This window comes from Zophobas morio, unplaced genomic scaffold, assembly GCF_036711695.1.
Source record: "Zophobas morio isolate AGI-343-1 ecotype UQ-CSIRO unplaced genomic scaffold, CSIRO_AGI_Zmor_V1 ptg000002l, whole genome shotgun sequence".
Taxonomy (NCBI): Eukaryota; Metazoa; Arthropoda; class Insecta; order Coleoptera; family Tenebrionidae; genus Zophobas; species Zophobas morio.
In genome coordinates this window covers 19,558,605-19,573,654 of record NW_026972107.1, presented here as the reverse complement: position 1 = coordinate 19,573,654, position 15,050 = coordinate 19,558,605, and the positions used below count along the sequence as shown (strand labels likewise).

General features: G+C 33.4%; 1 protein-coding gene across 4 annotated transcripts in view; it reads left to right on the top strand.

Moving 5' to 3' along the window:
* The window catches only part of LOC135129906 (ankyrin repeat and sterile alpha motif domain-containing protein 1B), a 49,297-nt gene extending 38,413 nt beyond the window's left edge, over positions 1 to 10,884 (top strand). For 2 of the 4 annotated variants that reach the window (XM_064057187.1, XM_064057175.1), the window contains exons 9-15: positions 55 to 214; positions 2,346 to 2,791; positions 8,599 to 8,979; positions 9,034 to 9,264; positions 9,312 to 9,464; positions 9,636 to 9,767; positions 9,818 to 10,884. In XM_064057187.1, the coding sequence (XP_063913257.1) occupies positions 55 to 214; positions 2,346 to 2,791; positions 8,599 to 8,979; positions 9,034 to 9,264; positions 9,312 to 9,464; positions 9,636 to 9,767; positions 9,818 to 10,096 (1,782 nt within the window). In that variant the 3' untranslated portion in view covers positions 10,097 to 10,884. The remainder of the gene's footprint in view (positions 1 to 54; positions 215 to 2,345; positions 2,792 to 8,598; positions 8,980 to 9,033; positions 9,265 to 9,311; positions 9,465 to 9,635; positions 9,768 to 9,817) is intronic. The other 2 variants (XM_064057181.1, XM_064057189.1) reach the window with 2 other exon arrangements.
* The last annotated feature ends 4,166 nt before the right edge of the window (positions 10,885 to 15,050 follow it).

Sequence of the window (15,050 nt, the reverse complement as noted above, 5' to 3'; positions counted from 1 at the left end):
CATGTCGCATGATTTCCGCCAGCTTTCTTCTAGAAGTAATTCTGAATGTCTCAGAAGTACAAGAGGCAATCGAAAGATATGGAGACTGAAACCGAAGAAGAATTTCTTCTGGTATGCGACGAATCAAGCGGAAGCTTGTCGAGTAGTGTCTCCCTTTCTGATAGGAGCGTCGACAATATCGTCGAAGAGTATCATTCGGACGCTCCTTTCGCAGGTAGAGTCATTATCTGTAGACGTAGATTAAACGAACGAGTAGATGTGTTTCGTTTAGAGTAGAATTAAGGCAAACTAAATAACGTGAGAATATGTTAATAAAAAAAGTGCCATCAATTTTTTTTTTACCTTCAGACCAAAGTGTCTAGAATTTTTGTGCTTTGTTCTGAATATAAAAAATTGAGACAATGTCTCCAGCGTTCTAAGTTCAAACGTTTCGGACTATTAGTGATACTTTGGACCGTCGAAATCAAAGATAAAGAGTGACTGTACTGAACAGAAGTGTAAAAAATTGCGACTGGTCATTTAATAGTGGATATTTCAAATGCTCAGTGATGGAACATTTCGATACCAAATAAGGTGCGATTAAAAAAAATCATGCTCAAGTTCGCGCTGACCGAGAAAGCTCTTTCTATTACCTCGCTGTACACAGTAGATGAGGAGAAAGACAGCTTGCTCAATCAACATCAACTTAATGACGTTTTTTGTTAGCCGCATGTTATTATAAACTAGCGTTAAATTTTTTACTGGACTAAAAGGTCTAATAAAAAAAACTACAAAATGACCGCCGTTTTTTACCTAAATAAAATTGTAATGTCACTTTTTACTTGAAAAATGCCATGAAAAAAATATAAAGGTTAGGTAAGTAAATTATTGTCCCCAAATATTAAACAAAAAAATTACTAACTAATTAACTATTATGATAGTGTGAAATGCATATTGAATTTCTACAAAGTAGGTACACTCTTTTATCGAACATTCATAACAGTTTACAAACAGATATAGGAAATATGTTTTCGCATAAAATTCTGAATTCATTACAACACAATTCTCAAATATTTGAAAAGGTTCATCACACTCCGATCGGAACGTTGTCACAAGAGTTATTTACCACCACTTCCGAAAATAGATTCTTAAAATTATCAGATTAGAGAATTCAACAGAGACCAAATACAAGATAAGAATTTCTTGTGTTTTGACCACTGTGATTTACTTAAACGAAACATCACTATCCGTCAGTAACAGGACGTCGCACTGGCAAAATTTGTCGTTCAAATGTTCCAAAATATACAATCAACAAAAGATGTTCCAAAATGAAGTGACAGTGAATATTTCTTCTTCCATCTGTCTATTTTAAACACTAGGCGACTTTGAAGCTATCTCAATTATTTAAGGAAATTCCGGAACGCGATTTTCACCACTGTTTTTAACTTACGAAACTCCATAGAAATCAAAAACGGCGATTTTTTTGTGGAAAATGAGAGTGAAAACAGCTTTTTGGACACAACCTCCCTAACTGTTCTAATTCTCCTGTACATGAACATTGTTTTGACATAATAATGATCACACATAAACGTTAGAAAGTAATCATGTTTTTTGTTAGTGCACACGAAACTTCAATTGTGCTGACATCCGACATTTATGACAAGGAAAATAGATAAAAATAATGGAAGGAGAGTTGCAGTTGTGGTATTTGTTAAAATTCGATTTCTTTTGCTTTATCGTAAGCCGCGGTTGAAATAATTGTAGAATCTGGGGCGTCCGGTATATGTGATGGTGTTGCAGTAGTTGGCTGATCACATTGAAAAGAAACACCTGAAAAGAAACACCTATTTTACTAAATGTGGTCTCTCCATGATTTATGTATTTTTGTTATCGTTTGAACCTATTTAGTACACCTCTTTGTGTCCGCCTCTATACCAATAAAATCTTATTATAAGAATTTCAAAAACGAAATCGATTTTAAATACATAATAAAGTTCAAACTTCCTTATTGGCTGCCTCTCAAATTCCTCGCAGTTATCATTAAATTTTTATACACGTCGTAAATTGATATTTATTGCGAAAATTGAAGTTTCGTTAGCAATGAAAATTGGTTATTACCTAGTAATTAGGTTTAAGTAAGTGCTGTTATAAAGTGGATGATCTTTCAACCTCGATCAAAATCCGATTTAAGTCCTAATATGATCACCCGAAAATTGCAAGGGTCTCGTTAATTAAACCGTCTTTCTATCTCGAGTTTGTTTTACACGATATTAAATTTTGTGTTGGTTTTATTTGTTGTTACCGCGTCACCGCATCGGCCTTAATGAAGCCACTCGTCGCGAGTTTAACGTGTTATTAACTTGTAGGTCTCATAAAGGGCTCAACGCGGGTTTTAGAAAACGTCACTTCTAATACCCCAGCCGAACGACCTAAGACACTGAAAAAACTCAAACGTGTATACGACAACACCACTACTGACACACCAAAAAGCGATAATGAGAAATCCTCGAGTTCCGAGAAGGAATCCGAGAATAAGGAGAACAAAGATCGCGTTTCAGCGCTCAGTCCTTTTGACGAGCAAGAGGAGTGGGCAAAAATACAAGAGATAATGGCTTCGTTTGGGACGGGTATCGTTCGGGAATCTGTGTTCGTGGCAGAACTAGAAAAAGAGTTCCAGAGCCGACTAATGACGCTCAGTTGCTCGCAGCATAGCCTCAACGCAGATTCCGTGGAAAAATGGTTGCAGACGTTGGGCATGGCAGATTATGTGGGGCTGTTTATGTCGAACGGGTTCGACGATGTCAACTTTTTGGTAAGTAGAAAGCGGGGCTTTGGAGCTGTGCTTAACGCCAAGTGCTGTTGCTGTGGACGTTTCAACAGTTGCATTCTGCTCTTCTAAAATAGCAACACTAAACACCTCCGAACACGCAAAGGTCGACGCGTTTTGGTTAGCAGCATCAAGACAACTAATAGTAAAGACTGACTAAATTCGAGGCGTCAGCTTACCTAAATAAGAAACTAATTTTCAACTCTTATAATTTGAAAAATACGTGACTTCTCAGGTCAAAACATACCAAATATTACATGAATTTTAAAGCTTGCTTGTTATCTGTAACATTTCAATAAAAATTATAAAATTGCTTGCGCGTGTATTTTAGTTCAAAATATAAAATTTTAACAATGGTAGGTATGTGAGGTCAAGCATATGAAATTATGAAACTGAGTGGCGGAATATGTTTCCAGATTTCGTGTTGCTAAGAGAGTGTAAATTAAAAGAAGCAAATTTCGAAAAAATAGTTTATACAAGTTACAACAAAGGTATGGTAAGTGTGCTACTTAAGTGTGCCAATTAATTTTATTAACCCGTATGTTTAATAAGGTAAACAAATAAATAATAACTTTCTTACGAAAAAATTATAAAAGACGAAAATATTAAACTCAGCGCATTAAAACTAGATAAATTTAGAATAAAAATATGTGTTACCAGCTGCAACTAACTAACTTCAACAAGTATGGACGCGGAACATAAATTATTTTATATTCAGTAATGGGATATTTACTGACCACAGTTGTCCTAGTAAGTTGAAATGATTCGAGTTCTTTTTCATTCTTTTATTTGTTGACAAGTTAATGTGTCGTGTTTTTGAAAAATAAATGAATATTTATTAAATTTTTAAAAGTGTGTCCTTTCTTCTAAAAAAAAAAATGGAAATAATTTACAAAAATAAAAGCATTTATTAAGTTAATAAAATAATAAAATCGGGGGTAAAAAAAATGTAAAAAAGGACAAGATAAAATTCTTAAACTAAATACTATTGAAAACCTACAATACTTTTTCGACACAAACATGGAATGCAATATTCAATAATACCTGACCAAAATAAAAACGAAATCGACAAAAAAATTGCAACAGTCTATATCCGTGGTAGCTCGTTGGTAAAAGTTTTATGCATTCCATCGAGAACGAGAAATAAAAGCAAATACTGATAGAAAACCTATTCTGTTTGAGTATTTCACATTTATTATCAAAGTTAAAAAAAAAACAAATAAATCGGAGACCCGTCTCCCGCTCACGTTCATCACAAAAGCATAATAAAAAAGATATTTGTCCTTTTTCTTCGAATCTTAAATTCGCCATGAGCTGAATACTGGATTTTTTTAAGTAAAAATGATGTTTCGGCAAGCACTACAGACCAGAAACATCTTTTAAAGAGAAAAATGTTTCTTCTCTGAATGAGCTCTTAAGTTTGTATTAAAATTTGAATAAACACATTCAGAAAAACTATTTATCCTGACGTGAATTTAACCTAATTTAATTTAATTATTTCATCCTTCGAAACTGATGAATGATCATTCATTTGACTGTTTTTGTCGCACCGTTATATATTCTCCATAACCGTCCCGGGTAAATTTATTTCATTGCTAATAAACTTGCAGTGTCGCATAAAACTGTTATATTACTTTCTATTTGACAAACTATTTTATGACTTTGTAGTACCAAATTTAAATTACGAGTTTATTGTTCCATTGTACAAACTGTGCGCTGAAAACTGTAAATATTAGATACATTAGTTGTATGATAATAAATCTAAGAACTTTCCTTAATTTTTTTGATTTCTCTTGTTTCTTAAAGGTAGTAGGAAAAAAAAACGTATTTTTACGTAAAATTATAATTAGTCACCCACTTACGTTAAATTCTCGGTGAAGTTACAAAACGAGCAGTTAAAAATTTAACGTTTCTGGTACTGTAGATTCAATGTTTTTTTTCTCATAAAAGTTGACCCAGGCCAGTACTTTTCATGAAGAAGTACCAACAATACTCATATATATTCTCTTTGTTTTGATATATTGATGTTAAAAATTGAAAAATTACGGACACTTTCTATCTTAAGGTATTGAAAATGTTTAATATAAATAAAAGAGAATGAAACACCGTTAGATAAATAAAAAAAATTGGTCCAAGGTTACTTCGACAGAACTTCCCTCGCCCTTGAAGTACAATCCAACAAATTCCGCTTGTTTGAAAATTTATAAAAAATTAGTGTTTTCTGATAATCTTTATATAGTAAAAATCAGTGGTGTAAATGACACCTCGAACCCTGGAGCCATGAGGGTTCAAATGTGATTTTACGATTTTCGGTTTATGATTACCGCTGTACCAGAGGCATAAATAACACCCCCGCAGCCCCTGCGTCGTTGTAAAATACATATATGAAAGCACGTAACTAACGTGATAAAATGTCCTTCAGCACTAGGTAATAGCAATCTGAAACTCAAGTGTTTATTTAGGTTTATGCACGAAAGAATGTCACGTAGAAATTAGTTTTATTTGAATGAGTTTGTCTTCTCAAAACAGAGGACTAAAATTATTAATTAAACCACAATCGTTCTGTTATTTAATCGTTATTTTATCATTATTATACAGGGTGTCCCACGTAATATTTTCGTGCGCAATAACTCAGGTATTTTTGAACGGATTTTTATAAAATTTCAGAAAATGGGGTGACTCGTGACTCGTTCATAATTTGATCAATACAAAATTTGTGATGACGTCATCAACATGGATAAGTCTACTCACAGCATAAAAAAAGTAGTCACAATGTTATACCAATGCAAGAAAAAAAAACTAAACGGCAGTTCTGCATCGAACGCACAATCATAGTACCGGAGGTTGCCGTTCTCTCGAATACACCCACCGCACCACAGAGACGACAACCCGTCTTGGGAATAAAACGGTATTATACCTTGCGAAAATTTAAACGTTTAGCGAAAAAACTGAAAGCGGATTCGTACACTACAAGTATAGAAGTATATTTTTGTGTAACATTCAGATCATTTTAAAATACAATTCCTTGAAACGACGTCATCAAATCATTGGTGGGGATGATCAGCCAAATTTTGGTTAGCAGTTTCGGATTTTACTTGTCTAATAAAAATGGATACAGACACCAGACAGATAGACAGGAACGGGAGACTACAGACTTTTCGTACTGTAGGGGTAATGAATCGTCAAGAAAACATACAAGTGGTCATTCGTCCGATGGACTAGATTACTATACTTCCCGAGTGTAATAAAATGTTCGGTGTGAAAAAACTAATACATGACTATTTGGCAAATAAAATATTTTTGTTTTTTTTTAACACCGTATACTAAGGCTAAATTTGTTGTTACTATAATAAAATGCATACGTTTTGTTTAATTATCCCTAAAATATCGCAAAACACATGTTAAAAATAACTTTATTGCAAAACCTTCCCATTGTGTTTTTTTTTTTAAGAAAATTCGAATAACTTGACTATGTTGCGCGAAAATTAAATATAAGCTTAAAAAGGGACAAGTTAGAGGATGCAAAAATATATAAGAATTTCTGTTTAACGAATTACTAAGTTGTCAGTTGCGTTTAAAAAATACAACGCTCTGCATTATTGAAAATAATTTCAGTTTATGCTGCTTAAACAACCGTAGAACTTTGGTTCTTGACTTTTTCTCTAGCTGTAATAATACTTAATTAATAAATGGTATATCAAAGAGCGCGTCAATATATTTTATATAAAAATAATATATATGTAGAATTGTAGGATGAAGTACTAAGCGCTCGAAAATAAAAAAAAGAGGCCAAGAGCAAAGTTATATGGTTCTTTGAGTACCGTACACTAAAATTATTTTCAAATATACAGGTTGTTCTGTTTTTGAGACATAAGACAACTGTGGGATCAAATTCAAGTTGATTTAGCGACGTCGCAAAACTGCATTGCTATGGTAATTGCGACCTCACCATACCCAATGTAGTGGATTTTTGCGACAGCATTATAGCAAGGCCGTTTTGCAACGTTGTTAAATCAATCGGAAATTGGGTGCTTACTATTTTTTTTAATAGAACACCTATATATTTTAAATTTTAATACATATTCATAGACCTATTCCTAGGCTTTAAAAAACCGTCGTCTACTTCTGACATTTTGCTCCGACGTTGCCACGAAATTCCAATTTTTATGTTTTCCGAGCCTCAGCTAACGATCTATTGTTAGAGTCCGTCAGGCGAGTGACTACTTTCATGTTTTCTCGACTGTTCATGACCCATATGTGTCGCCCGTTCTGCCGTCTGTGTCGATAGATAATCTCCGATTCTACCAACCCTGATCATTCCGACCGGCACCTTGATGACGTCACCTTCAAATTGTGCGTTGTTATGTAACTGTTATCGAAATTTTTTAAAAGAACATAATCATGTATAGCATTCGCAAAGAATTTGTATCCTTGTAAAATTTTAGAAGCCAATTCTACAATTTAAGCAACAATAGTCCAACTATTATAAATGTGGGAGAAATCGTTTGCAATTGTAAAGATAGCGCGTGCCAGCGTTGTCAAACCGTACCTATCTGCAGGTAGCATATCCATCCATGTCTGATGGAATTACAATACCGCGGCTGGGATTTACTTAACGTTAGAATCGTAAAGGTTACGAGGATACAAAATTTTTCCGACTACATGTGTGGTTTATGAATTCAACTTGGGTTCGTCTCCTAGGTACCGAGATTGTCGCAAAAAATCCAAATTGAGTAACAAACTTTTATGTTACTATAACCGGAGCGCTTGCAATTCGTATCCATAACGTATAGAGTAGCATATCATACTCGCAACGCGATGACCTTATGAATGAGGCCTTTTTATTTCACTGTGTCTGATGTTATCAATTTTGTTTACTTTTAGGCTGTACCATAAAATAAATAAAATTTTCCAAAATAAAATTTTAGAATTTTTATTATTTAATAATGTACATCTAAGGCGAGGGAAGTTCTGTCTAAATAAAGTTTCTTCTTCCATTTTTTCTTATACTTAATCATTATTATTTTCGCAATAACAATTGAGCAGGGGCTAGACTAGTAGCTAACAATATGTTGTCCTTTACATTCACCTTGTGTTTCATTTATACTGTCAACAATAATAGCGACGTTTATTGACCTCACACAATAACAAATTTGATAACGATCAATACTATACTGTTATGTTTTAAAGTGGTCAGAATGAGAACTATTCGATATTCGGACCGTATTTCCGTCCAAACACTGAGCGAAAATTATCTCTTTCAGCCCTTCACAACGATCTGCAGATTACCAGATCGATATTTCATATGCGTTTATCTATTTGGATTTGCAAAGCTTCAAATTGTACAAAAAGGGGCCCTTGTTTTATAACTCTGAAAACTTGTATTTTAATTTAATGTCAAATTTTTCAGTATTGCCTTCTGAAAATCTGATCATATTAGTTACGACACGTTTGTCGAAGTCGTTGCAGCTGATCACATATTTAATAATTTTTAAAAGTTAAAACTGGTTTGGTTGTAGGAAATAACCCTGTAGAAAAGTGTACGTGTGTTAACTTCTAACTCTTTATTTTTAATTCAAGTATCCAGAAAACGGCAATTTTTCATTACTCTTTGCCGCCGATACGTTTGTTGTAGTTCTTAAATTTTTCGTAGATCTGATGATGTTAACCACGTTATCCAAAGGCGTCGATCTTCGCACCACGTTTGGTGTTTAGTGACAAATTTGTAAAGTATATCGAGTGCGAAGAAAACATTAAATTCTGTTTTTTAACCAAAACTAATTTTCAATCAGAACGGCGTTATTGAAGATACTGACTTGAGCGAAATGGGAATCACTAGCGAGCTGGAACGCCAAATAATTCTTGATGCTGTCAAGCGACTGCCTCTCAAGATCCACAATCAAACCATTAGTAACAACAACAATAATAACGAACAAAATTCAGTTCAAAGTTGGTTAAATCGAATACATTTGGACCAGTACTACGACACATTCAACAAACATCTCTACCACGACATGGAACGCATTAAGCGAATTTGGGACGTTGAACTTTCAGCTGTCTTAGACATTGACAAGATCGGTCACCGGAAACGCATCTTGGCCAGTGTTAGTAGTGGCGAACATATCATTTCCGGCCCCAAACTGGAAGACATCAATGTTGATCTAAACCTTCTGGTTCGTAAATGTTTCGCTTTGAGTCGTACTGTTGCAAAGTAAAGATTTTTGCAGAGGAGTAGTCAAAATCAGGAGATGAAGTCACCTTCGGCACACTCTACCGGTACTATTAAGCACAGACATAAAAAATCTAGACCGGCGCCTCCACCACCGGTCAAAATCAACAGAGAACCGGAAAAAAAGAAACCAGTCGAAATGTTTGTAGGAGGAGATAACTCGATTAAATCGCAATGGAGACACCAACCTATTATTTTGATAACGCGAGTTGTTATGTATTCTGCAAATGTAAGGTACCGGGGATCCTTTCTATTTTCATAAAACGTTTATTTTAGTATTTGGGTTCCACGAACGTTATAGAGTTCAAGGGAACTGAGTCTACGAAGAAGTCGATTCAGAAAGTAGTGAAGAATAAAGATCGACCCACTGAAGAGATAACCCTTTCCATTTCCTACAAGGGAGTAAAATTCATCAACCCAATAACCAAGGTAATGATATTTTAACATAATTAACTGAAGGGAGGGGAGGGGATATAGAGAGAGGGAGACAGGTAATGTGTGGTAGTTTTGAGCAATATTTCCAATGGCAAATTGTAACTGGTATACAGTTTCGGTGCAAAAAATGTCTTTGTTTCCTCATTGTTGCTTGTATGTTCGTAGAACACCATTTGTGAACACGAGATCCGTAACATCAACTGCGCCTGTCAAGATTCCGATAACCAATGTTACTTCGCGTACATCACGAAAGATGGTGACTGCTTCTACTGTCACGTGTTCGAGTCGACGTCTTCGGTGAGTCCCCGATTTTCTTGTTTTCTAACCGACAGGTTCGCTTCGTGCAGGAACAAGCAACGGAGATAATCCTGACCCTAGGTCAGGCTTTCGAGCTGGCGTACCAGATGGCGGTGCGCGAACAAGTGACCAGCAAGAGCAAATCCAACCGCGAAAGCCACAAACCAGCGGTCAGTCCGGGGGCGGTGTCCTCGCACAGCCGCGATTTCAAGGACATGAAGATGAACGGACACCCGTTGAAGATGAAGCCCTTGACGCTGTCGATCGCTGCGGACCCAGATCAGCAGAAGACGCCCACCAAGAGTAACTTTGACGATGCCGAAGAATAGTCGGGGCCGGTCCTGGACTTGGAATCACTGCCGGCAGGATTTTATTTACGACGCTTACTTATAATTATTTTAGATTCCATTTGTGATAATGAGAGTTTGGATGTTGTTTCGGAATTCGATGTGTATTGCATTTTTGCCAAATTTAAGCGTTTTTACTATTTACATGTTGCTGACATACGTTTTTCGCGGGAACGTCTGCGCCCGTAAAATATTTTAAGTACGTCTGAGTTACGGAGTTGCTCAATATACAATATTTTAAGCATTTTTCAATAGGGAGCAATATTTACAGATATTATTTAATAAACAATAATAATCACTTTTGTAATCGTTTTTCATATTTGAAGAAATACATACACCATAATATATCACACATTTTTCTATTTTTTCTTAAAATAAATAACAATCTTCCATTTTGTAAGTATATACATAAATAATATATTAGAAGTCTCCTACTTAAAATGTGTACATAATATAGGAATAAATTAGAAGCTTTAAAACTGTATTTAGCAGGGTTTTAAATTGTTTTCGCGTGAAAATTTATCAAAGATTTATCTGAAAAAGTATACTTAAAACGTGCATTTTAAATGCTTAGTTATTTGGCTCGAAACGTTTACGTTTAGGTGTCTTAAAAATAGTATTAACTAAAAAATATTGCATGTGGGAGCCAAAAATATATATATTTTAATGTACATAATATACAAATTGTGACAAATTCGATTAAATTGCGCTTTAAATTATTTATATTCTCGTTTGCTTTGTTTTTTTAATATGAAGCAATTGTTTTCACTCATTTCTGTTACTACTTTTATAATTTTTAATTGTTTTTCAATAAATGATATATTATTGGATTTTGTCTTTTTACCCAATCCCTACCAATCCATCGGGAAGTCGTAGTTTTAGTCACGACCGGATATAGGCTGACGGCAGGAAGTGAGCCTCTTGACCATGAAAATGGACCGACTTTGATCTGCTGCTATCCAATTTAAGGCGAATTAGATTCTTATTTTAGCAAGATGCCAGCGTTCAACTAATGTTAGTAAATTGTACAAAATCCACCCAGACATAATAAAAATAAGAATCGTACCAGAAATAAATAAGTTTATCCATTTAAAAATAGAAAACAAACATTCCAAACTTTAAATCATTTTAATTACATACACGGCTAAAACTTGTTTGAGAACCATGCTATAGATGACGTTATCATTAATTAATTTCACGGTAATATATAATCATAAATATGCAAATACGGTAATAGAGACATATCTACTTAAAATATGGATGTCTCTAAAAGCTGGAGATGTGTTTTTGTGACGACTGTGCTAATCAAAAATTGTCTTATGGTTTGAAGATTTTAAAAAATCTTGCATTTTTTAGTAATAAAAGTTCATGGATTAAGAGAGAATAAAGTTATGCCAGTAGGTTTAAAAGAAAATTTAGTGAATGTATACTGATAAATTAAGTTGATTAATCAGCAGTTTCAAAAAAGAATTAAAAAACTTGAATACCTGGTACCTACATAAATTATTACAGGAATGGCATTAATTAAAAATGTTCAATTCTTTTCCAAATCATCATACGGTTTGAAAAATTTGTAATCAAGGGAAATTGTGGTCAGTGTAGGTTGGACGTGGCAGCTGATTTTATTGAAAAAAAATACATATTCCGTATATTAAACACAGTTTTCTAGTGCTAGAAATTTTTTCTTATCTTATTTATTGTACGTAGGGTAAGTAGCTATATTGAAATGCACTATGACGATCAAATTTATTTCAGTTGACGTTTCTAATCTAATAAGGCTGCTCATAAATCAAATTACCTGTTTGATCTCAGAGATTTAAATATAAATCGAAATATGTGTTTGTCACAGTTTCAATTCACTTTTAATTAAAGACAAACTGCGGTGTCCAGTTGTCAATCCTTTTGTGTTTATTGTGCTCCGATGCTGTGGTCATGCGCACCCAGTGCCTCATCTTCAAGTTTATTTTAGAACCGATTATTATATTATGTCAATATCAGAAACTCCAAAGAACCTTTCAAAGAGATAAATACTACAATACTACTACTACCAAGGTTTTAAAGTCACAATTATTTGCATTATCAATCTTACGTGTTAACAATGGACACTAATTACTATAAACTGTCAACCATTTGTTATTTATTAAGATTGTAGTATTTTATAAATATAGGAAAAGTGACATTTGAAAAATATAAAGTTACTAACAGTGGAATTTGAAAACAAATCTAAAAATATCAGACAGAATAGTTCTCGTGACGATTTAAAGTGATTCAGTTCAATATCCGACGTATTTCTAATCATTTTGGGTTGATGTACACATATAACTTTCTTTACTGAGTTAGGTACTGTACTCACGTTATGATAACATTTGTTCCAAAGGAAAACGACTTAATATAATGCAAGCTAGAATAAAATACTAAATTTGGATTCGCCATAAATGTGAATTTTTAAGATTGTTTAACAACTATAGTCAGTTACAAATTTATTCATACAAAGTACAAACAATTTATTTCTGTAAGTTTGTAAATTTGGAATTGTTGTTAGTCTTCAAACTTATATTACATATTAAAAAAATAGTGTTCAGATGATTGGTCCTAAATCTTAAATTCAAATCGTGTTGTTTTTAAGGCCTGTCATCAGATAATAATCAACTTCTTTTGTCCCACTTTTCTGGGGTAGTATATTTGGAAATATCTACCTTAGCATAAGTTTTAGTATGGTATACTGTACAGCCTAAAAAATTTACCTCATTACTGCGTTTATTATTTTGCCAGAAACCGAAACCAAATGTCCTATGTTAACTAAAATAAAAATGCGTCAGCCCAAAACTTGAATATAATAATAGATAATCTTTTAATAGCTTATTGATTTGTAATTATTGAATAGAATAGACTGGATATTGAGGAAGCTAATACTGGAACAGAACTCGGAAGCATAATAAAATTACTGGAAGGCTGCCGTTGAAAGTTATTCATTTTTTAGTAAAAAGATCATTGAATTTCTTCTTGGGTTAACGCGTCTCTATCATTTATATGCAGGGCGACTGTTTTTTTTTTTTGCAAATTCTATTTCTTTTAAATATTGTGGTAGGCGGTTTACCAGCGTTTATAACTCCTTTTTTAGTTTTTTTTTAAGATTCAGGTCTAATTTTATTAAAAAGTAACTTATTTCATTTCAACATTTATGTGATAATTATTGTTAATGTTTTACGTCAATTTATGCCCACAGAACTAAATGTAACACCTAATTTTATGGCGAGTACGGTTTGTTTCCAGAATAAATCTCGTTAAAATCTTTGAGATCGCATTTCTCTGCTTTTATAATACAAGGTGTGTTAGCCTTAAGTCTAATAAATCTTAAGTTTATTAACCTTACCCTTTATGCTTGTTTCAGCTACTGTTCATTTATTTAATTTAACAATTACAAGTCGTTGATCGGATTTACTATTGAAACATACTTGAAAACGCCGGGAAAGATAATTAGTTTTTCATTCTCCAACGTAAGCTTAGGAAGTATTGTGTCGGGTCCATTGGGCGAATGGTTACTTTCATGTTTTTTCGACGACCCGTAGAATGTGAAAGGATAGGTTGTTCCATTTCCTCTGTCTATCTGCCTTCTGCGGTCTGTGCGTCGTCTCGATCGATTTTAATTAGACAGATGATAATCATTGATACTACCGGACCGATTGTTACAAAATTTTATTGGGTAATTAAGAATATCATGTAAATGCTAAAAAGCTAACCAATATTTGGTTAATCGTTCCCGCCAACAATTTGTTGACGTCCCCTCATTTTTTTTTTAGTAAATTCCATTTAAATTTTATAAAATAACATACTCCTGTACTTGTAGTTTATGAATCCGCCCTAATTTTTTAGGCATACAGATTTTCGTGTATCAAAAGAAGCCATTTTAATAAAAATAACACTCAAATTATTGCGCAACAACCTGTCATGGTTTCTTTCATAACCTAACTTTCTCAGATGTCTTATACTCTTGTATCCATATATGTATATATGCACCTTACTAAGCTGTAATAGGATGATCGACGCTACGATCATTGTTTTTAAAGGTATGAAATATAAGCAGAGCAAATGTCGATATTCTGGTATATCCGTCAGTTTTAAAAAATGTTCATACGTGGATGCAATGGACGGGGGGGGGGGGGGGGGGATAATATCTAATAATAAAATAAGAATTATAACATTCAGAACGTTTTGCTCCATTGTACCATTCATAATAAGGCGCCTATTTTTTAAATTAAGGAAATAAACTTATTAAAATCAGGCAATTCATTAGATGTGTAAACCTAAAAAACTGAAGTTAAGTATGTATTGATAATACATTTTTTCCGTTGGATATGTGATTTAAATACATTTCATATTATACTATATATACGACTGGTTTTATTTTATATGTAATTGTTAATACAAAACAAAACTCGCAAATTCAGATTTTATCATTTTTCAAAGAAACGGGATTTGTTAAACTGTATCTTTTTGTGGATATTTACTCTGACTTGTAAAGCTATTTTTAACTACATCATACTTGCTACGCTTGCATTATCTGCAGGGAGGAGGAAAGTTCTGTCAAAATACCTAACTTTCGACCGATTTTTTAATTCATATGTTTGTGATTAACTATTTTTGAAAATTTTTGAAGAAACATTGGACTAATGTTGACTTTTTAACTAAAATTTGGTTTCTTTTAGGTAAATATTTTCTTAATCATTAAAACAAACTGTAAGATGATTGATATATTTGCTTCTACTTTTACACTGCACTGTGTAAATATTTCTGTTTGATTTTATTTATAAGGATTGAGACAAAATGAAGTATCTACTAAATTTTACTTTAAATCGTTTTTTGACGCTACGCTGCTATACATAGTTCGTAGTTTACATATAATTCAGTCGATTGTATACTTTGACATTTGACATCA